Genomic DNA, 25,227 nt, shown 5'->3' on the forward strand with positions numbered 1-25,227 from the left:
AACCATCTTAAACATTTTAAAGTGTACAACTTAGTAATGTTAAGTATATTCACATCATTGTGAAATTTAGATCTTTAGAAATTTTTTTTTCTTTCACAACTGAAATTTTGTACACATTAAATACTAATCTCCCCCCACTCCCACCCCCAGCCCTTGGCAACCACTACTTTATGTTTCTGTGATTTTGACTACCTTAAATACTTCATATGAAGGGAAAGTATTTGTCCTTTTGTGATTGGCTTATTTCACTTAGCATAATGTTCTTGAGATTGATCCATGTTCTAGCATGTGACAAGATTTCCTTCTTTCCATAAGCTGCTTAGTCTTCCATTGTATGTATATACCATATTTTATCCTTTCATCCACCAATGGATATTTAGATTGGATCTCTTGGCTACTGTGAATAATGCTGTAATAGGGATTGTATTGAATTTGTAAATTGGTTTAAGTTATATGGACATTTTAACAATATTAAGTCTTTAAATCCACATGCATGGAGATGTCTTTTCATTTGTTTATATACTCTTTGGTTTCTTGCAGCATTGTTGTTTTGTAGTTTTTAATGTCCAAGTTGTTCGCCTCCTTGGTTAAGTTTATTTCTAAGTATTTTGTTCTTTTTCACGCTATTATAAATAAAATTGTGGGTTTTTGTTTGTGTTTGTTTGTTTGTTTATTTGTTTGTTTTTGTAGTAGAGACAGGATTTCACTATGTTGGCCAGGCTGGTCTCAAACTCCTGGCCTCAAGTGATCCGCCTGCCTCAGCCTCCCAACATGTTGGGATTACAAATGTAAATTGGGATAACAGGTGTAAAATTTCACGCACCTGGCCTGAAATTTTCTTCTTAATTTCCTTTCTATATTGGTCATTGCTAATGTATGGAACTGCAATGGATTTTTGTGTGTTAATTTTGCATTTTGTAACTTTGCTGAAATCATTTATTAGTTCTTACAGGTTTTTTGGTGGAATTTTTAGGGTTTTCTACATATAAAACCATATAATCTGTAAATAGAAATAATTTTACTTCTTCCTTTCCAGTTGGAATGCCTTTTATATATCTTTTCCTTGTCTAATTCCTCTGGCCCAGTACTGTGTTGAATAGAAGTGGCAAGAGTGGGCATCCTTGACTTTCTCCTGTACTTTGAGGAATAGCTTTGTCTTCCACTAGTAAACATAATGTTAGTTGTGGGCATTTCATGTAAGGCCTTTATTATGTGGTAGTATTTTCCTTTTATTCCTAGTTTGTTGAGTGTTTTTAATCATGAAACGGTGTTGAATTTTGTTGAATGCTTTGTCTGAATCATGTGGTTTCTGTCTTTCATTATATTAATGTGGTGTGTGACTTGATTGATTTTTGTATCTTGACTCATCCTTGCATTCCGAGTATAAGTCCAACTTGGTCATGATGTATAATCCTTTTTTTTTCTTTGAGATGGAGTCTCACTCTGTCACCCAGGCTGCAGTGCAGTGGCACAATCTCGGCTCACTGCAACCTCTGCCTCCCAGGTTCAACTGGTTCTCCTGCCTCAGCCTCCTGAGAAACTGGGATTACAGGCACCTGCCACCACGCCTGGCTAATTTTTGTATTTTTAATAGAGATGGGGTTTCACCATCTTGGCCAGGCTGGTCTTGAATTCCTGACCTCGTGATCCACCTGCCTCAGCCTCCCAAAGTGCTGGGATTACAGGCATGAGCCATCACGCCCAGCCTGTAATCCTTTTAATGTGCTGTTTAATTCTGTTCACTAAAATATTTTTAGGATTTTTGCATCAATATTCACCTGATACATTGGTCTTTAGTTTTCTTTTCTTGTGGCTTTGGTTGTGGAATCAAGGTAATTTTGGCCTCATATGAGTTTGAGAGCATTTCCTTTCCTTAATTCTTTGGAGGAATTGAATTGACTCTTTGGTAGAATTCCCTAGGGCTGGGTTTTTCTTTTTGGGAGGTTTTTGATTACTGCTTCAATCTACTTACTAGTTATAGGTCTGTTCAGATTTGTAAAATTTATTTGTGATTCAGTCTTGGTAGGTTGTATGTTTCTACAAATTTATCCATTTCTTCTAGGTTATTCAATATGTTGGCATTTAAATATTAGTAGCATTCTCTCATAATTCTTTTTGTTTTTGTGGCATCACTTGTAATGTCCCTTCTTTCATTTTTAATTTGAGTTATCTTAGTTTCCTTTCTTTTTTTCTTAGGCAGTCCAGTTAAGGGTTTGTAATTTTGTTGATATTTTAAAACATCTAATTCTTGATTTTGTTGATTTCTTTCTATTGCTTTTCTATTCTCTATTTTGTTTATCTATCTGATCTTTATTATTTCCTTCCTTCTGCTAATTTTTGATTTAGTTTGTTCTTCTTTTTCTAGTTCCTTGAGGTGTTAGGTTATTGATTTGAGCTCTTTCTTCAAGCTTATGCTGCTATAATAAAATACTATAGACTGGGTGGTTTAAGCAACAGATGTTTACTTCTTTCAGTTCTGGAGCTGGAGGCTAGGAAGTCCAAGATTCAGGTGCTGGTAGACTTGCATTCATAAACTCTTCTTTCATATTTTCTGTGCTACATTCTAACTGACTTTTTACATTTATCAATCATCCATGTCATCGATTTCCTCTTTATCTGTGTCTAATCTACTCTTTTGCCCATTCACTTTGATATGCATAAGTGTGATGCCTGCATGTTCAATTTCATCACACATTATTAAGAATATTCATTTTCAATGATCAAGATTTAATAACTTTAATAATTTTTACTACTACATCAAGAACATTTTTTTTTAATGAAGTGCATTTTTAGGAACAACACTCTGAATACTCACAAGAAACTTGCACAGTTAACCCTAGGCCAGAGGACACTTGGCAACCACACAGGAAAAGGATACCAGGACAGAGTCCACGGAGGCCAAGGCGGGCCCATCACCTGAGGTCAGGCGTTCAAGACTAGCCTGGCCAGCATGGCAAAACCCCATCTCTACTAAAAATACGAAAATTAGCCAGGCGTGGTGGCATGTGCCTGTAATCCCAGCTACTTGGGAGGCTGAGGCAGGGAGAATTGCTTGAACCCAGGAGGCAGAGGTTGTAGTGAGCCGAGATCACTCCACTGCACTCCAGGCTGGGAGACAGCGATACTCTGTCTCACAAAAAAAAAAAAAGAAAGAAAGAAAGAGAGGAGAAAGAAGAAAGAAAGAAAAAGAAAGAAAGAGAAAGAAAGAAAAAGAAAGGAAGAAAAAGAAAGAAAGAAAGAAAAAAGAAAGAAAGAGAAAAAGAAAAAGTAAATGAAATGATTGGACTCAAAAGTTATGCTGCAAATTAACTGGCACTATAATTCCTACTCAAAATCATTCTGTAGCATAAGCTACAATGAGGCAAACTGTTGACACCTATCAAGCCCCAGGGGTCCCTCTGAGTCCCGCCCCAGGGGGCCCTCTGAGTCCCACCTCAGGGGAGAACCTTGCTAGGGTGTATCCAATGGCCTATGTGGTATCTGTGCTCCTGGAAACAGGTGGAGGTTTTGGGATGAGTGTGGTGCTGGGAGGGTGGTCTTGAGCACTTGTAGCCTCAGGTGGAGGAGAAAGCACAGAGTTAATTTTATTTTTCCACATTTGCCTCCTTTGATGCTGTATATCTGTGATGGTTAATAGTAGATGTCAATTTGACTGGATTGAGGGATGCCTGGATGGCTGGTGAAGCATTGTTCCTGGTTGTGTCTGTGAGGGTGTTTCCAGAGGAGATTGACATGTGAGTCAGTGAATGGAGAGAGGAAGATCCCTGCTCAATGTGGGTGGCACCATACAATCAGCTGGGGGAGTGGCTAGGACAAAGCAGGTAGAAGAAAGGGGATAGTCATTGCTCCCTCTCTCTTTCTCTTTCTCTCCCTCTCTCTTTCTCTCCCCTTCCCACCCCCCCACCGCGCCCCACCCCGTCTCTTCATTCCAGAACAGGATGTCTTTTTCTCCTTCTCACCTTGGACATCAGACTGTAGGTTCTTTGGCTTTTGGACACTAGGACTTGTACCAGCAGCCTCTTGGGGGCTCTCAGGCCTTCAGCCTCAGACTGGGGGCTGCACTGTTGGCTTCCCTGGTTCTGAGGCTTTCAAACTATTGAGCCATGCTACTGGCTCCCCTGGGAGCCATGCTGTCATTCTCCAGCTCATGGGACTTTGCCTTTGTGATCATGTGAGCTAATTCCCCTTATATATCCTATTGGTTCTGTCCCTCTGGTGAACCCTAATACAGTGTCTCCCAGTTCCATTTAGCATGATTACAGGGATGGGAAAATATATTAGGGGCTGGAAGATGGTTTTCTGGAAGAAGGTATCAGGCAGGGTCCTGAAGGCAAGACCCTCCAGGCTCTGTCGTGGCAACTTTGCTGACCAGTACAGGGTGTTCTTGTCCAGGAGTCCATGGACCCTCAAGCAATCTAGGCAAAATTTGGAGTCTGTGATGGGCTTGGAAATTTCCGTGAAGATTTGGGGGTGTCCTAACCCCAGCTATTTAAGAGCCTCTGCTTTAGATGGTGTGAGGGACCCAACAACCACATTCTATATAGCTGTCCTGGGCATGCTTGGTCTTCCCAGCAATGAATTTTCTGTGGTGTGGTCTCAGAGCTCACCTCACTCCACCCTGAGACTCTTGTACAGTGAAGTGCAAGGATGTGGCCAGGCCAATTGTCAGCAGTCAGCTCCTGGCCTGCCTAACTCAATATAGAGCATGAGTCCACCGTGTGCTACTCTGCTGCCCAGAGTCATCAGGCTCATAAGCCAGATATAAACGCTGAGTCTGGGGCCTGCGTGCCCGAGAGGCCCTGTCCTGTCAGTTGGCCCAGGGAGCATCACACAGGGCACTCTTCTCCTCAGTCTCTCTCGCATCTCTCTGGCAGACAGGTGGTCACGATCGTCAGTGCTGTGGGGCCCTATTATTCCAGAGCAAATGCTGGAGCTAGACTGACCCTGTGGAAATGCACGAGGACGTGGGCTGTGGTGATGGGCACCCTCAGTCAGGCACCAGCTGTCCCGCATTCCTGGCTTCCACCTCTGGGGCAGCTCCCCGACATTCTCTGAAGTCTGTCCACTACCTTTTCTGTTACAGTTGCCCTTGTCAGGGGGAGCAGTGGGCTTTGGCCTGTTTACCTAAGCCCTCATGTGTGTGCTGCAGCCTGGCTTGGGACACATTTGGTCCCCATGTGAAGACCGAGACTGCGGCTTTCTGCGCTTGGAGCCCAAAAGGACAGGTGGGGCCTGAGGGATGGATGCCCCTGTCCCAGGACAAGGAACTTCCCCCAGGAGAGCTGCTCATGGCCCCGTTTAACTCCCAACTCCCATGGAGGGGCTGATAGGGGCTCCCTGCAGGCTGAGGCTCTGAGCACAGGGACACCTGGGGCCCCACATACCAGCCCCATGAGAAATAGGGCCAAAGAGCCTCATTACCCCTGTGAGTGGCTGGTCACCCACACTTCAGGGCCTCATCCTGCGCTGATCTGCACCTGACATGCTGAGTCTTTCTTGGGCTTCATCCCCTGGAGTCATCCCCTATTCCTGGCTCCCATGCTGGAGTCATCCCCTATTCCTGGCTCCCATGCTGGTGGCCCTGCCTTCTCCCCCAGACACCCAAGGACTCTCCAGGCCATACCTCAGTGACAGCAGCTTTGCCATCCCACTGGCCTCAATCCCAGAAAAACTTCAAGAGAGCAAGGCCCAGGATTTTAAAAGGGCTAAGACTAATGTTACAGAAAATGGGCTGTGAGATGAGGAATTTTCACAAGTGTTCTCCAATTTATACAGAGAATGAAACAGAAATTGTGGAATTGAAAGTTGCAAAAAACAACATTAAGAAATAGTGGTTTAAGCGGATGATGCTTTCATGGATTCAGGGAAATGACTGCTATCCACAGAGTGTGCAGAGGAAGTGCCTGGTCCTGGTGGGTAGCATGGCTGTGGCTCATCCAAGAGAATGAGACAGGGCTGGGCAAGCCTTATATGTGGAATTCACCAGAGTGAAGCTTGGCCAGTGATGCCAGGGAAGGACCACGATGGTGAGGTGTTGACTACCCATCTCTGCCACCATCAACCCTGATTCAAAGCATTTGCTGAAGAACCAGAGCAGACTGACAGTGAGATTTTGGGCCCCAGGGCCAGTCATCCCTACAAAATGATGTATTTCTCCAAGAACGGACGAGGAGTCACCATTTTCCCACACCACAGACCATATCTTAATAGAACAACTTTTTAAAAAGTTTTAATTTTATTTTAAAGTCCCAGGACACATGTGCAGAATATACAGTTTCATTACATAGGTATACATGGGCCATGGTGGTTTGTTGCACCTATCAACCCCATCATCTAGGTTTTAAGCCCTGCATGCATTAGGTATTTGTCCTAATGCTCTCCCTCCCCTTGCCCCCGACCCCCTGACAGGTCCCAGTGTGTGATGTTCCCCTCCCTGTGTCTATGTCTTCTCATTGAATAGAACAACTTTTAAAAATGTGCAGCTGTAGCAGCTTTGAAGGGAATTGGTAAGCAGTGAGTGGAGAGTGATGTGTTTCAGGGAGGATTTGGACTGTCTGACTTGCAGGTGACCCTCTTGTCCCACAGAGGCAGTCTGTCAGTAACTCATCGGGAAGCCCAGGTAGTCTTCCTCAGGCATTTCCATCATTCCTGGGATGGCAGAGATAAAAAGGGACTGGAAGAGATGGGGGCAGAGAACAGCCCTCACTACAGCACAGAGCCTCACCTCTCCACACAGTCTCTGTCTCCTCTCCTCCTCTGCCCACACAGTGACTCCCAGCCTCTAAGATTCCTGCTTTCAGCAATGCCCCTGATAGCACACCAATTGTCTGAGGAGTTCTCAAACACCAACTCTTCACTGCCCAATAGCACAATGAAGAAATTGAGGAAAATGTGTATGTCCCTGAATGTTGCTAATGGTCTTAGGGCAAACTGCTGCTTACTCTGCATTATGTACTTCTGAGTTAATTGAGGTTAGGATGTCATTTTTACTGAAATGATGTTAATAGTGTTTGTAAAATGAATGATGTGCAACCCCATGAAAAACTCCGTGCTTTTTGAAGGAGTAAAGGAAGCAAGGAGGAGTGATAAAAATTTTGATTGTTGAAGTGGCATGGGGGCAGGTTGAACTTGTCCAAGACTGCTTCCCTGCAGGCCAGCCTCCTTCAATGCTTCATGAATGCTCTCCATCGCTGGGAGTAAGGTCATCAAAGCCGAGTTCTAGTAGAAGAGACAGTCTAGAGGTCTAGAATGTCTTATACACACACACTTAGAGACACCTGTTCTAGTAGTCCACAATTATGCCTCCACTCCTTAGGTCTTGAAGCGAAATCATATTCATTCATTCATTCTACAAGTATCTACTCAAGACGTGATATTTGTCAGGTGAGTGATGAGCACAATGGTTGATAGGCAGAGCAAACAATAATAAAAAAATGAGTAATAAAGGGTAATGAAGGCCGGGCACGGTGGCTCATGCTTGTAATCCCAGCACTTTGGGAGGCGGAGCAGGTGGATCACCTGAGGTCAGGAGTTGGGGACCAGTCTGGCCAACATGGTGAAACCCTGTCTTTACTAAACATACAAAAATTAGCCGGGTGTGGTGGCCTCTGCTGAGCTCCCTTTTGTGTTTTAATGTAAGGTTAAGGAGCTCCTGGGCCTTTGGGGATTCTCAGCCAAACCAGGTCCCATCCATGGCTTTCTCCCCTCTCTGCACGGGCAGACAGATAACCTGCTGCTGCACACAGGACACACAGAGCTCACCCCTGCTCACTCAGGCTCACCTCCTAGGATGCCTCCTAGGCAGGCAGAAGTCGAGGCTGGCTAGCCACACTCACATTCTGGGACCAGGGACCTGCACCTGCCCTTGCTACACTCAACTGTCTCTCGGGCTGTCACCACTGCCCTCAGAAGAGCTCACACTGCTAGGGAGCCCAACTGTTTCTCAGGATCTTACCAAGAGGTGGCAAGAGAGTTTCCCCTACTTACCTGCCCACTGCGAATAAAACTTTATTTACTTTTTACTGAGGTAAAACAGATTTAACATAAACTACCATTTTAATCATTTTTGAGTACAGAGTTTATTGGCAATAAGTTTATTCACATTGTTTTCTCACCATCACCGCCAATTCATCTCAAGAACTTTCTCATCATCCCAATATCAGACTCTGAGCCCATTAAACACCCAGCTTCCTGCTCCCCTTTTTCCAAGTCCCTTAATTTGAAGTGCAATGAGGAGACTATTTTTGAAATTAGAATGTTCACTTTTTGTTGACTTTCTCCATGAAAACCTTCCCTTGATTTAGTCAGAAGTCCCCACACCCTGGTTTCTGGGACACATTCCTCCCAGGCCTCAGGAGACTGTGCCCCATCTGCTGATGATGCCATAATGGGACCCCAACAGGAAAACCAGGATGTCTAATGTGCAAGGGCAGGGTTTTCAGGGGAGAGGAGGGAGTTTCCCGAGAATTCTGGAAGCATGTCTGGAACTAGAGCCTTGCGTGGGAAGTGCAGCATTTTTCTATCAGCAAAGCACTGATAGAAAAAATGGGGAGACACCTTCTGAGGGGGCATCACAGGCAGGGGAGAGGAGAGGCAGACAAGCACTGGCTGCACTTATACTCAGGCCACTGAGCAGCGGAAACAGTCCAGAGTGTGTGGTACCACTTTCCCATTGGGATGTTGTGCCTTTTCTTACCAATTTTTGAGAACTTTTGGAATATTATGGATAATATTAAGGATAATAATCCCTGCCACAGTTCTGGGCTGCTCCCTGTGGCCAGAGAAGGTGGCCTTGAAGGTGTTGGGTAAAGACCACCTGCCCAGCTCTCCAGGCTTGCTAATGCGGGGGAAGGAGATGCAGCCCAAGGATCCTGAAGCTCTTGCATCAAGTAGCTATTCTCCACCCAGAGCTGCCGGCCACAGGTCCAGCAAAAGAAAACTGTCAGGACCACCACTGCTGCTGCCACCAACCCCTCCCTGGCAATGGAGGTGAATAGAGACGACCTGCCCCCACCTGCTAAGCTTCCCTGCCTATCTCCTAAGGGATTCCTGGGCAACATGGATAAGAACATAAGTAGAACATCAGAATCCAGGAGACTAAAACAACTGCTTGGGAAGATAAAGAAGACATGGCAGGGCAGGCACGGTGGCTCACACCCATAATCCCAGCACTTTGGGAAACTGAGGTGGGCAGATCACGAGGTCGAGAGATCGAGACCATCCTGGCCAACACGGTGAAACCCCGTCTTTACTGAAAATACAAAAATTAGCCAGGCATGGTGGCTTATGCCTATAGTCCCAGCTACTCGGGAGGCTGAGGCAGGAGAATGGCTTGAACTCGGGAGGCAGAGGCTGCAGTGAATGGAGATCGCACCACTGCACTCTAGCCTGGCGACACAGTGAGATTCCTTCTCAAAAAAGAAGAAGACATGGCAAACTGCAGTGCCCCCCAGCCTGCCCCTGCTGTCTCCACACCTGCTGAGACTCCCTGCCCCGGCCACCTACACTTCAGAGATCCCACCTCTGACTTGGCCCACATGGCTGCTGGGCCCCTCACCCTGCCTGTCCCTCCACCTTCGCCCACACCAAGAATTGAGTAAAAATTGATATCCATAATTCCTAACTGTCTCGTGGCTCTTCCTGGTGACCTTGACCCCCATTTTGGGGGTTCCACCTAATGAGAAAGGAGGCTGCCCTCATTCAGTTGCAGCTTCAGCACCTCTGACCTCTCACCCCTGCCCCATACCTCCTAGCCCCTCATCTTTCTCCTTTCAGCCTCCCTTCAGAAGGGAGCCTCCTACACCCATATGTGTGTTTTCCTCTCCTCCTCTTTCCTCCCCAACTCCTCTTCCAGCACCTTCCACCGGGATCCCTGCTATCACCCATCAGCAGATGAATTCCACAGCAGCCATTTCCACCATCACTGCAAGGGCATCTGCCCACCTGACCTTGCAGCCTCCTTGAGCCCTCAGCTCTTTGCTATGGACACGACTCCCACTACTAACGCTGTGGTTTTCAAATCTTCACCAAGCTCCAGAGTGAGCACCCTCTTAATTTCCCAAATTCAGTGCACAGTAGAGGCACCCTGGAAAGACATCGGCTTACGTCTGCCTGGCTACATTCATATTCTCCAGGCCCACCCCTCAGCCCACACTTGGGGCCCCCTGATGGGCAGCAATGAAAAGCCTCTGTCCCCAGTGCCCCTGTTTTTCCAAGCCTTCCCATCGCGGCTCCTCCAGGCACCTCCAGTTTCTGGAGCAGCGCCTCTGCAACATCCTCCTCCAGAACAGATGGTGCGATGGGGGATGGCACCACAACTGCCGCAACTGAACACAATTAGGGTCCCCATTCAGAAAGAGCACCCAAATCCCACCTGGTACACACAGGTGCTATGATGGGGAACAAATAAGAAGCAAATCTCCCTCCACATATGGTCCCCACGAATGGACATTGCTCCTGGAGGAAGGGGCTCAGTCCATTGAAGTTAAATTTAAGCTGCTCTCTCCTTATAAAAGCCAGAGGCCCCAAACCTCAAAGTGTGTGTGTGTGTGTGTGCGTGCGTGTGTGTGTGTGTGTTGGAGGAGGATGTGGGGCTGATGAGCCCAATCAGAACAACAGTGTATTTGAGGCACTCCTCTGTGGACAGAAGAAGCAGCCAGCATGTGTCATCATCAGCTGTGCCCTCCCTGGCTTGACTGTTCATCTGGCTGACCAAAGCCCCCAGCCAGGTCTCTATTCTTTGAACTGGCAGGCTGCCCACTGCTATTTCCAGGTGCCCCTCTTCCCCTTGCCTGTTTACTTTGATGGGCCCTTCTCTCTCCTGATTGTGCATTAAAACCTTATTTTTGTTGCTCTGCCTCTGCTCATGTGTCTATATATTTTATAATATATATCTTACATATTTTAATTTTTTATTAAATATTACATATATTAATTATATGTAACCTTAAAAGTAGATATAAAGAATGTAGGCATATAGATATCTTGCAACCATAAAATCTAAAGAAACTTGCAGATCAAAAAACGTAGGGACCTCATAAAATTCAAATGACAATTTTAATATAATGGAACAAAGGCAGAACAGTCACTCTCCTCCGCCTTGAGGAAGTGGCGCCCCCTGCCCACATGCAGACTCTCCTGAGATCCGCCTGTTGGTGGCGTGCTTTGCAGCTTTGCAGTAACTGGATGCTTCCACCACTTGTCCCTATGTAAGTTACACAGAGGCTTCCTTTGTACATCCTGTAATGAAGCCTTTTGGCCTTCACTTGGTGAGAACACAATATTTCATATTAACTCCCTGTGCATTCTTTTTTTAAAAATATTTCTCTACAACAAAGAAAATGTCATTCCCTGGCACCAAAGAAATGTTAAATAGACAAAAATACGGAAGCTCTCTGTTAAGTCGATCATCCAAATGAACCAAAATATGTTGATCTTGATCGGTCACTCCACATCTCCAGCAATATGACCCCGTAGGCACCTGATCTCCTCCATTAACACTTTATTTACAAAATCAGGCTTCAGGCCAAAGCTGGCTATGGTTTGCTGACCCCTGTTCTAGTAGAAGAGACATTCAACAACTAATTATACAAATAACAACCACTAAGTTCTATCAAGTAAAAGTACCCAATGCTTAAAACCCTCTAAGAGTAGAGATTGAACCTATGCAGGGAGATCAGATTGCCCTGAGGGAGTGGGTCTTAGATTAAATGTAGTTAATTAGTCAGGTGAGGGCAAGACTACTCCAGATGGAGGAAACCACCTGGGGAAAGGGTTGGGGCAGAAGACAGCCTGGCAAACCCAGTTTGAAAGAGGCTTATGGAGCGGGAGCAGGAAGAGTGAGGGCCAGCGCCTGTGAGCTCAGGCTGAAAACAGCAGGGAGGCCAGCCCCTGTGAGGTCCTGTGGGTCTTGTGAGGGAATTAGGTCTCTATTTAAATACAGAGACTGCGGCACAAGAAGTACATGCTCAAGGCTGCACAGCCTGCACAAGATGGAGTTGGAAGCCTCCTCTGTTCACCTCCAGACCCACCTTCTGTATCCTCTTTGTGTTCATTTTGGTTCTAGGCTTGCCCAGTGTCTTTACAAATTTCCCTCCATGCAATTCCAAAATCTTCCAACAAAACAAAAAGGAAAGGAAATTTTGTCTGCACCTAGGCTATCCTATAGTGGAGGACCTAGAGGACTGGAGAGAGCTGTGTTCCTGCTTCTCCTTTCCTCTCTGATGCCCCCTCATATGGAGTCTTAGCAAAGCTTTCTCTGTCCTTGATGTCAAAGGAGCCTTCAGAATATCGCCTGGGCTCCTCCTCCTGTGTTACCATGCCTTCTGGGTCTCGCCCTGCCCGCCTCTGCACTCTGTCCTCACTGCCTCACTTCCACGCTCCCCTTGGGGACACTTGCATAGCTTGCTGCCCCGTGAATGCTCCATGTCCCCTTTTCAGTTCCACGTTGTTCCTCTGTTGGAAGAGCATGTGCCTCGCCCGGCCCCTTTGTCTGGACACCTTCTTTTCTTTAAGAATCCACCCAGGAATGGCTCCTGATGCTTCCAGGTCTGCAGGAAGCCATCCCTGGCCCCTTCCTCACCCAGCCTGAGCACTGTGCTCCCCTGCAGTGTCCACACAGTTCCCAGTGTGAATGACTGACATCCCAAACTACTGTTCACGTCGGCCTGCTGCACCGCACCCTGAGCTTGTGAGCTCTATGACAGCAAAGGGCTTATGTGAAGGGCGTTTGGCACGTTCCACGTGAAGTTTAACCCATTTACCTTGTTAATTCCATTTGTTCCCACCTCTTAGGTACCTGCATATTTCTATCCTTCAGATTTCCTAGCACTGGGCCTTATAGCAGCATTTCTTAAAATGGGGTTCCCAGTCCAACAGCATCAGCATCACATGGGAATTTGCTAGAAATGCAACTTCTGGAGTCCTCTTTGGACCCCTGGGATCTAAAACTCTGGGGTTAGGTGCAGCGATCTGTGCTTTCATAACCCCTCCAGCTGACACTGAGGCCGGCTAACGTTTGAGAACCACGGCCTCCCAGGAAGTCACTGCTCATGAAATTGTTGATTCCCTGAGGACAGTAACTGGTTATTTTCAATCTGAAAAAGAAAAACAGTAACTGAGGAAATGACAAAGAAAATTTTTACTTTAGAAAAAGAATTTTCTGACTTGATATTTCAAATACGTGACTTCCAAAGAAGGCCTAGCTTTGTACATTTAAAAACAAGGTTGATTCTGCCTGGCTCAGTCTACCCCATGTGTGGTTTTGCTGAAGGGCAGGTGTTTGGAAGAGATAACCTTACCAGGTGCCCTCCACTGCTCAGATTCTCTGCTTCTAGGATATTTTATGTAGCATAAAATAAATATAAGCTAGAGAGGAGGGCATGGTTGCTAGGGGAGTAAAAAGATGGTTTCTGTTTTGCAGGATGAAAGTATTCATGGATGGATGGTGGTGTTGGTTGCATAAAGATGTGAATGTATTTAATGCCACCAATCTGTGCAGTTCAAGATGGTTAAAATGATCAATTTTATGTTATTTATGTTTTACCACATTTTGAAAATAAAAATAAAAAGATAAAGCTGGCACCTAAAAATGTCCAGGTAACAATAAATCTGGCAGAATGAAGTACAGGACTACCCATTGTATTTAGAGCAGCCCAGCAAAGCAGAGGCCCCTAGAGAAATGGGGGATAAGAAAAGTGAAAGATTGTTATTTCCAAAATAACCACCTACAAAGTGGTCTTCCTAATGGGCAGAAGTGATTGTTCCTTGGCTCATTTTCTTTTTTTTCCTTTTTTTTTTTGTTTTCAGGGTTTTTGTTCAGTTTGAATTCATATGTGGGAGGATGTCATAGTGTTTGCAGGCCTTTGGATTCTTGAGAACTTAATCAGGCCAAGCTGTTTATGAGGAGTGGGGTGCTCAAATTCGTTCTTCCAACAAGGGGCTGTTGGGTACCACTATGGTGCCAGCCCCGTGCTGGCCACAGGGATGAAATGCCCAGTGAGGGCCACATCCTGTGTCACCTACCAGGCCACGGGCTGAGCTCCACAGCTGCCTGAGAAATTTGCTTTCAGGGGTAATTTGTAGAGATTGTAGCTGAGCTTTGGGTGACAACCTGAGGTGCGGTCAGACTTTATCATCACAACCAAAAGTCACATGCTGATGAGAGGCTCCAAACAACACCTGGAGCCCATGACCCAGCAAATTCCAGATGTTGAGGTGGGACAGGGAACAGGCTTGTCTGCTCCAGATGAATGCCCTGGCCAGAAAGAGAAAACCAGGGAGGCACTGTTGAAATAGCGTGTTAAGGAGCAGTGAGCCCCCTTCCACCTCCACCAGGAAACGTCCCCAGGACAGACAGCTGCTGACCTCTTTCTGGACGCGCTGGGCCTCAGAAGATTGCTGGTTCCTGCCTACTTGCTCCCAAGGCATATTCTTGACCAGAAAGGAGGGAAGAAGTGCATAGGCATAGGGAGGAGGGGCAGGGAAGAAGTCACAGGAATGCCCACAGCAGAGGTCTGTGGAGATGCTGGGCTATCCCTGGTGGCAACACTCTTGGGGCTGGCGCTGGGTGAGGATGGCCTCCAAAGCACCCTATGCTGTGACTCCAGCCCCCAGGATCCTCCTCAGGGTACAGAGAAGGAGCTCAGGTGAGCTCTGGGTGGATGATACTGTCTTTTCCCATTGAAATCACAGAATTTTACAACTAAAGAGAACTTTCAGATGATTTGAGTCAACCACACTCTTTTGGGGCCTGGAAGCAGAGATGAAAAGATTTAGACAAAATTACACAGTTCAATGATTAACAATTCAGACTAAGTGTCAGGCCATCTGACCACAACTGAGGCCCCCCGATACTACTCTACTAAGTGTATTATACTGTGGTGTGTATGTAGGTGTGTGTGCATATGTGTGTGAATGTGTGTCAGGACTACATGTATATACATGAGTATTGTGTAAGGGTGTGAGTATGTGTGTATTTGGGCATCTGTACATTAGTGTATGTGTATAGGTGTGTTGTGTGCATACATGCTCATATGTGTAATGAGTTAGTGTGCATGTACCTATGTGTGTATTGAGCATGCGTGTAATTCTATGTGTTTGTGGGTACACATATATGTGTATTTGTGTGTGCTTAGTGAGCGCTTCGCTGGCCATAATGGCTTGTTTTTCTGGCCAAGAGACTTGATTCTCCCTGATTCAGCAGTGAGTGTGCATTTCCCAGGGTCAGGGTGACTAACCAGGACATCCGGAGAACTTTCTTCTTCTCTGCCCCACCCATCCTGCCTACTCCATTCTCGGGTGTCAGAGGCTGAGGCTCTGGCCCCAGTGTGAGCCCCACAGGAGGTCTTCAGAGCCCTCAGGTTGCCTCACAGCCAGCCTCCATGAGCATCTTTCTATTTTCCAAGAGGGTGAGCCAGGGCTGCTCCTGTCAATGACAAGATGCTGTGACCTGGATTCACGTGCAAGGAGAAACCAGGCACTGGGGGCTGAGCGTCCAGCTGCTGCTGGGCTGGGAGTCAGCAACCTCTGTGCTTCCAGGGCTCACCCTCCCTGGCCATGGGCAGTGCCCCTTGGCTTTGCGGCAATTTGAGGCAATGAAAGTTTTTATTTCCTCTGGCTGTATTTTCTAGACATATTTTAACGTAGCTATAATCATACAAAATGTTGAATTTTTTGTCCTGCTTTTAAAAAGATTTTAATTAGGTTAGATTATAACAAAGGCGGGTGGATCACCTGAGGTTGGGAGTTCAAGATCAGCCTGACTAACATGGAGAAACCCCATCTCTACTAAAAATACAAAATTAGCTGGGCATGGTGGCACATGCCTGTAATCCCAGTTACTCGGGAGGCTGAGGCAGGAGAATCGTTTGAACCTGGAAGGCAGAGGTTGCAGTGAGCTGAGATCGTGCCGTTGCACACCAGCCTGGGCAACAGGAGCCAAACTCCATCTCAAAAAAGTAAATAAATAAATTAAAATGACTAATAAATACTTACTGAAAGTATAAGTATAAAAAACTTTAATTATGTTAATTATGAGATTTTAAAACTGTATTACTGGAGAAAAGAGACCAAATCTCCTCATAGTACTTTTTTTGTTAATTTATTTAATAATAAAGATGAACATAAACACCTGTGCAATTCAGTGTTTAAAGTTTGCCAAGGTATATATATATATTTTTTCCCAACGTTGATGCTGTGAGAAGCCCAAGCCATGGAGAGGCCCCAGGCAGGTGCTCTGGTCAACAGCCCAAGCTAAATGCCCAGCCAGCACCAGCATCTGCAATCAGCCCTGTGAGTGAGGCTTTGCAGATGGCTAGTCTCGTCAAGCCCTGCAGATGTCTAGTCCCGTCAAGCCCTACAGATGTCTCCAGCACAGATAGAGCCTACAGATGTCTCCCCGTGAAACCACACAGCCAAGTCCAGGCGGAAAATGTGAAAGATGTTTCTACCAAGCCAGTGAGTTTCTGGGTGGTTTGTTTTACAGTAATAGAGGAGAACCAGAACGGTCTGTTCCTACACTCTCCAGTGGTCCCCTATGTTCAAACACTCCACTTAGCAAGCTTCATCACCCAACACCTGGACCTAATCACGCTGCAGGGTCTCTCACTGCAGTCATTTCTCAGGGTTACTGACATGCTAGTCTCTGCTAAGATGCTCACCTCTTCACCTTCCCTTAGTGACTGGCTGCTCTGGTTGATATTGTCTTTCCCTTCCTCCTGGAAACCCTCCCTCATTACCTCCCTTTCCCTAACAGTTCCAGCTCCTTGAGGTCAGGGCCTGTCTCTTCCACCATGGTGACAACCTGCATATGTTGGGTGCTGCATAAATTCTAACTGTATCAAATCTAGGACCCAACCTGCACAGTTAAGGGATTTACCTTGGGAATCTTCCCAATCTTCTTGCTAACATGGGCTACTTTTATTATAAAATTTCACAGTTGCCATTTTTGTCATTTTATGTCAAAAAGATGGTTTTAGCAACGACTAGGGAAGGGCACGTAAGAGTCCAGCATGGCACATGATCCAGTTCAGATGAACTTAAATGGAGCCTGCTGGAGGCTTTGTGGGATGAGGCCCCATTGTCCTCCTAGTTTTCTTCCTGAAAGATTATGGAGTCTATTCACTAAACGCTTTTAACTATCTTTTATATTTTTTTTCAGTGGGAACATGACACTTTTGAAAAAACACAGATGATGAAACTATGTGCTCTTTTAGCCAATACAATGTGGGAAGTTTTTCTGTTGGTTAAAATAATTCAGGTGCTTACAGGTAGCTTGGTGTGAATGTGGCCACAGACTCTCAGTTTGGGTCCTCTTATCTGTCTTCCACCTTCCAAGGCCAGCACACCATTCCTGAAGCCCAGCCTCACACCCTGGAGTTTATCCCTCATCCCTTGAGGACCCAAAGACAAACAGCCTTGCCAAAGCACTAGTGCCTTGTCTCACCTCAACTGCAAAGTGGCCATGGGGTCTTCACCAGCAGCTGGGGAAGATGCTCCAGAAACTGGCCCTGATAGCTTTGCCCTGTAACTTGGCTGGGTTGCAAACATTGTGGGTGAGATAAACATGATCTCTAAGGCTCTTTTTCAGTATTGAAATTACATGTATGTCTGATCACTTTAAAGAAAAATGTGAATTTTTTTCTTTATTAAAACAATTTTCCTTTGTCCTTATAGATCATTTGTCATATTTTGCTTCAATCAAGACTTGGGTCAGACACAACCACTGGGCAGCTGACATGAGATCTGCACATTTGTTACCAGAAGAGCCAGAAGGCCACCCACTGTTCCTCCTAGTGAACCACTGGTAGAGCAGGTATGGCTTAGAGCCCAGTTTCATGCTTGACTACTGATATGGTTTGGCTGTGTTCCACCTAAATCTCATCTTGAGTTTTAACTCCCACAATTCCCACATGCTGTGGGAGGGACCTGATAGGAGGTAATTGAATCATGGGGGCAGGTCTTTCCCATGCTGTTCTCATAATAGTGAATAAGTCTCACGAGATCTGATGGTTTTATAAGGGGAAACCCCTTTCGCTTGACTCTCATTTTCTTCTCTTTTCTGCTGCCATGTGAGACATGCCTTTCACCTTCTGTCATGATTGTGAGGCCTCCCCAACCACGTGGAACTGTGAGTCTATTAAATCTCTTTCTTTTATAAATTGCCCAGTCTTGGGTATGTCTTTATCAGCAGCGTGAAAACAGACTAATACAACTACACAAAAAAGTCAGTGCATCAAAACAGAAAGAAGCCCCACCAGTACATTTGAAATTAGTTTATTTAAACAGGTAAAATTGTATATATCCTTTTAAAATGAAAATACAAAGTAAGTGAATCAATAATACAAACATGTTTATAGCAGTAATTAAAATACAGGTAACATTTACCAGTGTGAAAATATCAGAATTCCAATCACACTTGGATCTTCAATGATTGAAGTGTGCATTCCACACAGCAGGGGCTGGTAGATTGAAGATAAATTCCTCCTTTGGATGTGCCATCCTCAGTCAAGTTCTTCCTCATCACCATCCATCAGCTCACGCAGTGGGGTAGCTGGCTGCTGTGGCAATTCCACAGTTGTTCCTCCGGTCTTTGGCCATCTTTATGTAGCCATCCATGCCCCAGTTTTTACCCCAGCTGAAAGGAGAGCAGGTTTTCCATTTCAGAGGAAGGATAAAGCACATTGGGTTATTAACTTAAACAGTGTGCCAGAAGCCACAGTGTGCCAGAAGCCACAGGCTTAACATAAAGAATCAGGAGATGCTGATGTTCCTGTTCATCCCTTGTAAATTCTTGAGTCAAAACCTGCATATCACTTCAATCCCAGACCCAAAACTGTGACTTTTCACAGAACTGCAAAATCAGAAACAGAAAAAGGATAGGATGTCTTTCCAGCCAGATATACTTCAGAATTAAGAAAATGTTCAGAATTTAGACATGCAATGGGACAAATACCATATTAATATCCCCAGCATGCTCGTGACAGTATCTTGACGTTACAATCAATCATTAATATTCTGTGTTCTGCCTAAGGGGGAAAAAGACTTCTGGGATTTCAGAAATGTGATTAAGGGCTTGTGGTATGTAAATACTGATTGCAAAAAAGGATTCCCTTTTGAATTTCAACTATAAGTCTTTCTGGCAATTTATACCTGTTCTTCACCAGCCAATATTTATTGTTATCTGAGTCTGCTCCTTCATAGCTGTAGCCAACCACCAGCATAGCATGATCCAGGCCTTCAGGGTCACAGCATAGCTCAAAATAAATTCCTGAGAGAATAAAATTAAGGCTGGGTGGGAAGTTCCCAAGGACACCTGACAGTAACCCACCCTGTCACCCACAGGGAGGGAGGCATCTCTAAAATCAGTGAAATGACACACAGTCCAGATCAGGCTTAACAAGATCTATTGTTATCAAGGCTAGGGAATTAGGCTCTCATCCACAACTAGCAGAAATAGAAATTAGCATAAGTCCCTCATAAAAATCTTTCCTACAGGCATAAAAGACCACTCATTTTAAGCTTGTAATTCTACTCTAGAATATCAATCTTAAAAATAGCACAGAACACCAAAATCCTTGACTCAAAAGGCTCTTTTCAGATTTAATCACAGAAGTAAAAATCTTTGGAAAAATTCTAAGAATACAACAATTAGAGAATATTTAAGTAAATTAAACTATACTATAAATAACATAGCTATTTATAAAAAGTTATGAAGTACAGGTATTCATGGAGATACGCTCAATGTAATATCAAATAGAAGCATTGGGTATGATTATTGCATGTATAGAGTCCATAATGCTGGTGTGTCATGGTGGTTTACTTTTTTTCTGCAATAATTTCTATGAAGAAAGATGCTTACCTTTTTTATAGAACTGGAAGGAGACATGGCTTGCACCAACAGCAACAGAGATGGGCCCCACAGTTGCCACTGCCTTCGCCAGGTCCTTCTCCCGTGAAGGGATGTCCACAAAGCCAGTGTCATTAGCAGCAGAATACTTGGGATTGTACCTACAGGTTTTAACCTTTTAAAGGTGAAGAGGGAGGCGACTTGATTACTACCATCCTTCTCCTGGGGAATGTGAGTCAGAACCACAACACTCAGCAGTTTGCAGCATAGAATTTCCAAGTCAACACTGTTACAAATCATCCAAGGCAGTGAAATATTATTATTAATAGTTAATTTGAAACTGAAAATTAGCTCAGTTCTCTTCAGCGCGACCCCTAGGTTTACTTTCCGTAAGACATTTTTCACAATGGAGACATCTGTATTATATGTAGAATGGTTTGTATATTCTCCATGTCACATAGAAGCAAGAACAGCTGCATGTTAACCATGTAATCACAGAACTGTGTGAAGGCTATAATTTATAATGACAACACTGTCACTTTGCAGATAGAGATTACACCATCTAAAACGTGAATTCTGAAAAGTGTCTGTTATCTCTGAAAGTGTCCCAGTAAAACAAAGCAGGAATGGCAGCAAGAAAAGGAGCTCCATTTACCTTTCCTTCATATGGATAGGATGCCTCAGAGTCCAGGCCTCTGTTCTCCTGAACATACCGGAAGGGATTATCCATGAAGCCACCATTGCAGCCCTCATTGCCTTGAGGCTCAGAGCAGTCTACCAGATTCTGCTCATTCAGTGAGATAAGTTTGCCTGTTTTCCAGAACATCTGCCCTTCCAGAGCACCAGTTGCACCAAAAGCCCAACAAGAGCCACACTGACCCTGAAAAGAGAATAAAAAAGCTGATATCCACACACACACACACACACACACACACACACAGAGCAAGACTTTTAACAACATGAGTATTTAGCTCATGTAGCTAAATACTCCTTTAAAAAGTGAACTGTGGCGTGGAAGATAAGGTGGCGCGGGAAGTGGACACAGGGTGGGCTGGAGCATGACCCCCGACCCTGGCTTGCACCCTGAATCTAGCTGCGAGCCTTGGGCAGAATGGATACCTGAGGAAAGGTATGGTTTCTCTCCAGCTCAGATCTAACTGGACTCTCGCTCCTGCTGGCTGGACATGGAGGATTTGGAGGAAGATATAAGGTTTATTGTGGATGAGATCTTGGACTTTGGGGGGCTGTCACCATCTGACAGCTGTGAGGAGGAAGACATAACAGTGTTGGTGACTCCAGAGAAACCATTTCGACGGGGCCTCTCCCACCGAAGTGACCCAAATGCAGTGGCACCTGCCCCCCAGGGTGTGAGGCTCAGCCTAGGCCCCCTCAGCCCAGAGAAGCTGGAGGAGATCCTCGATGAGGCCAACTGGCTGGCCGCTCAGCTGGAGCAGTGTGCCCTGCAGGATCGGGAGAGCGCAGGCGAGGGCCTGGGGCCTCGCCGAGTGAAGCCCAGTCCTCGGCGGGAGACCTTTGTGCTGAAGGACAGTCCTGTCCGAGACCTGCTGCCCACTGTGAACTCTTTGACGCGGAGCACCCCCTCCCCAAGCAGCCTGACGCCTTGACTCTAGAGCAGTGATAGGAAGGGGTCGGTCAGGGCTCTCCGGGCTACATCTGGAAAGAGGCCCTCCAACATGAAGAGGGAGTCACCCACTTGCAATCTGTTCCCTGCATCCAAAAGCCCAGCATCTTCTCCTCTTACCCGATCGACTCCCCCAGTCCGGGGGAGAGCCGGGCCCAGTGGGAGAGCAGCAGCCAGTGAGGAGACCAGAGCAGCCAAGTTGCGGGCCTGCCAGCCAAATGCCACTCACCAGCTGGAGTGTGCCACCTGGCAGAGGTGCCCTACCTCCGGATTCTCTGTCAACTCGAAAAGGGCTTCCAAGACCAAGCACTGCAGGACACAGAGTGCGGGAAAGTGGACACAAGGTTCCTGTTTCCCAGCGAGTAAATCTTCCTGTCATGGGTGCCACTCGCAGCAATCTGCAACCCCCCAGGAAAGTGGCAGTCCCAGGACCTACCAGGTAAAGAGATCAGGACAGCAAGCAAGACTTCAGTAGCAAACCACTATGGTCAGTACCTGGACTCGCCTCTACCCAGCAGACCCTGACTCCAGCAGATTCTGGCCCAGGGACAGGAGGAAGAGATGCCACCAGGGCTGGTCTCCCAGAAGTAGAGACCATGGGAAATGGGGTGGATTAGGATTGAGCTGGAGAAGACTTAAACTCTCTGGGTTGAAAGAAGATTAGGGGAAAAGAGGTCACCTTCCAGCAGTGAAATGAACAAATAGAAGATAAGAAGTACAGGCAAGTGGTTTGTCTTTATCCACCCCCAATGTTGTGGTCAGCCCCAGAGAATTTTATCTTCTTCCTTGGCATTGGTTCACTGGACATTTCCATGTGAGCGGCCTCCGTAGCTAACCTCCCTGCCCTCTGAGGAGCCATCTTCCTGAATCGCATTCTCTACTGGACTCTGGCCTGCTTGGAGAGGTGGCAGCAGGCACCTGGTCTTCAGAAATTGTTTCCTGTGAATTCTGTGACTCCTAATAGGCCAGTTTGTGATAAGCTTACTCTATGAGTCTTCATTTTTCTAAAATAAAGTGAATGTATTTAAAAAAAAAAAAGTGAACTGCATGTTGCTGCACAGTCTACCATAGCACAAATGTCAATTGCTTCTTGGCTTTCCTGGGGTGATGGGAGGTCTGAACCTAACACAGTCTCACCTGATCCTTCACAGGAGTCACGTAGCCTTTCTCTCTCCAGTCCACAGATGTGGGGATCTCAAGAAGCAGGCGTTCCTGGAACTGTTTCCCCTTCCTGTGCTTCTGGTATTGAAAACCATTCATCACCTGCCTGAATTCTTCAGTGGTCTTCAAAGAAAAGTAAATAAAATGTTAAGAAGCAAGAGATTAATTTGGTAAAGAACTGAGGAGGGGAAGCACAGAGCTGGGCAGCCCACAGCATACTTACCATGTCTCCAAAGGCGTTCATGGCCATTGTGAAGCTGTGTTTCCCTTGGCTGTATTCCTGATTGTGCTGCTCAGTCATCTTCATGTTCTTCTCTCACACTGCTCTCCTCCATCCTTCTTCATTCTAAAGGCAAACATGTAACTGATGCTCTTCATTTCTTTTTTTTTTTTGAGACGGAGTCTCGCTCTGTCGCCCAGGCTGGAGTGCAGTGGCACGATCTCAGCTCACTGCAAGCTCTGCCTCCCGGGTTCATGCCATTCTCCTGCCCCAGTCTCCTGAGTAGCTGGAACTACAGGTGCCTGCCACCATGCTAACTTTTTGTATTTTTTTTTTAGTAGAGACGGGGTTTCACCGTGTTAGCCAGGATGGTCTCAATCTCCTGACTTTGTGATCCGCCTGCCTCGGCCTCCCAAAGTGCTGGTATTACAGGCGTGAGCCACCGTGCCCCGCCAATGCTATTTATTTCTAATTAAAACCCAACATATGCTAACCAAGTGAATCTTCAGACAGAGATGTAAGAGTAACCATGGCCAGGGAAGGCTTGACACTTCTAGGAGATGTTCTCCAAGCTGAGACACAACAAGGGTGTATGCCCATATCGTGCTCATAATCAGTGCTATTAAGTTATTGCGTTAGGTTATTGGTAGGAGCCAGCCTCTAGAAGCCACTCTCTGGCCATATGATCCCAATAGCAATGCCCATCTCTCTGGGGTTCCCCTGGACAGTTTCAGATGCCACCAACCATGTCATATAATCTCTTGTGCTTTGCCTTCCACTTGGTCCATTGTGCGTCTAAACTGTGGTCACGTGTTAGAGCAGCTGAGGCAATTCCCAGGCAAAAGGCAGCCAGGAGGAGTGACGGATTCATGTTTCAAAAATCTAGGAAGGGAAAAGAAATGAGGATCTGATTAGACTGATCCTAAAAAGCCATTTTACTACGCCCTGAGAAACTAGGGCCACCATAGTAGAATAAAAATATTTAAATTATTCTTCCAAGCATTTACCTAAGGACTGTGGAAGAGGCCAAGGATGTGGCTGGAGAAAAACAGGGCAAGTGGAGGTATTGGATGGACCCACCAAAATGAAAAGCAGCCTGTCCAGAGCTGTAGGAGTTGAAACAGTTTTCTGGGATGATGATGACAGGCTATGAAAAGGACAGGAAGTTACCTGATGGGCGAGAAGCTTAAGGCAACAACCAGGAAACTAGGAAACCGTTGGCCCAGGTTTTGTACCAATTGTGCTGAGGTCATCCAGGCAAAACCTCAAGAATGAAGACATCTAATTTCAAGAAGGGACAAAGGGATCCCCAATAATTGGGAAGTCACATCACACCTTGTTCTTGGCTAATACACAGCAGAAGGTGAAGTATGTTTTCCAAATGCCCCTTGTAATGAAACAGTTCTTGAATGTCTTCCCAGGACAAACTGGGAAGGAGAGCACCTATCTACCGCCGTTCCCGCAGTCCTGCAGTCCTGCAGGTGGGCCAGTCCTGCCAACACTCCAACTCCCCTCACAGAGCATAAACTGAATCAGGTGGCCGAACCACCGGAAGCCAGAGTCCCCAGTGTCCGCGCCCACACAGGGGTAGGCAGCTTCCCAGGCTTTGGGCTGGGGACCCAGGCCAGGTCCCCTGGCTCTTGCTCCCGCCCTCCGCTCATGCTCACTGTGGCCCCAGGACGTGGGCGATGTTGCAGGGAGCAAGGGGCGCCTCTGCCTGATTTGCCGGGGTCGAGCCTCCCTGTCCCACCCCCACCAGCCCTGGGAATACTGCGGCCTGGCACTCCGGAAAATCCCTCACTCACAGAGCTGAAGGACTTGCTGGGTCCCTGGTGGCCCCTGTCCAATCTTAGCCCACTGGGGTCTCAGCTGCTGTAGCCACAGGTGGACAGGCACAGTGGGCAGGTGCTGGGTCCAGGAGTCTCCTGTCGCCTAAGGCCGCCCGAAAACAGCTAATTGACCTCTAAAGCCCCTAGACCCCCCTGCCCCCTTGCCGCCCAGGCAGGCCCGCCCCCACCGCTTGCCCGCTCTGCGATTGGCTGCGCCAGCCGCTGGGCGGGGCCTTCCGGCGTGCTGACTGCTGGCATGTGGAGCAGCTCAGTCCCCTTGCCTCAGTGGAACCGGGGGAGGGGAGCTGGGGGCTACGAAGAGAAGGGTCGGAGGTCTCCCTGGAGGGTTCGGATCAACTAAGTACCCTATTTAATGCCCTGGGCGGGTGGTTTATGAAAAGAAATTTACAGGAGCCCTGTGTGCATTTTCAGCCTAACCCTGCTTTTCCCTTAGGCCTAGAATTTTTGATTAAAATCTCCTGCAGGGCAGAGAGCCAGAGGACCCTAATCCAGTGGTTCCTGTTTAGTC

The 25,227-nt window shown here is 46.4% G+C and overlaps 2 protein-coding genes and 1 pseudogene across 2 annotated transcripts in view; 2 read left to right on the forward strand and 1 right to left on the reverse strand.

Moving 5' to 3' along the window:
* LOC100969124 (anthrax toxin receptor-like) overlaps positions 1 to 25,227 on the forward strand; it is a 748,177-nt gene that overhangs the window by 181,977 nt on the left and 540,973 nt on the right.
* On the reverse strand, positions 18,600 to 23,740 carry LOC117974585 (procathepsin L-like). The gene is given in 6 exon segments (XM_055092742.1): positions 18,600 to 18,634; positions 19,859 to 20,021; positions 20,502 to 20,726; positions 22,626 to 22,772; positions 22,873 to 22,995; positions 23,615 to 23,740. Coding segments are annotated over 6 exon segments (819 nt in total).
* On the forward strand, positions 20,871 to 22,526 carry LOC100983785 (proline/serine-rich coiled-coil protein 1-like; annotated as a pseudogene).

The sequence above is a fragment of the Pan paniscus genome, chromosome 8, assembly GCF_029289425.2.
Source record: "Pan paniscus chromosome 8, NHGRI_mPanPan1-v2.0_pri, whole genome shotgun sequence".
Lineage (NCBI taxonomy): Eukaryota > Metazoa > Chordata > Mammalia > Primates > Hominidae > Pan > Pan paniscus.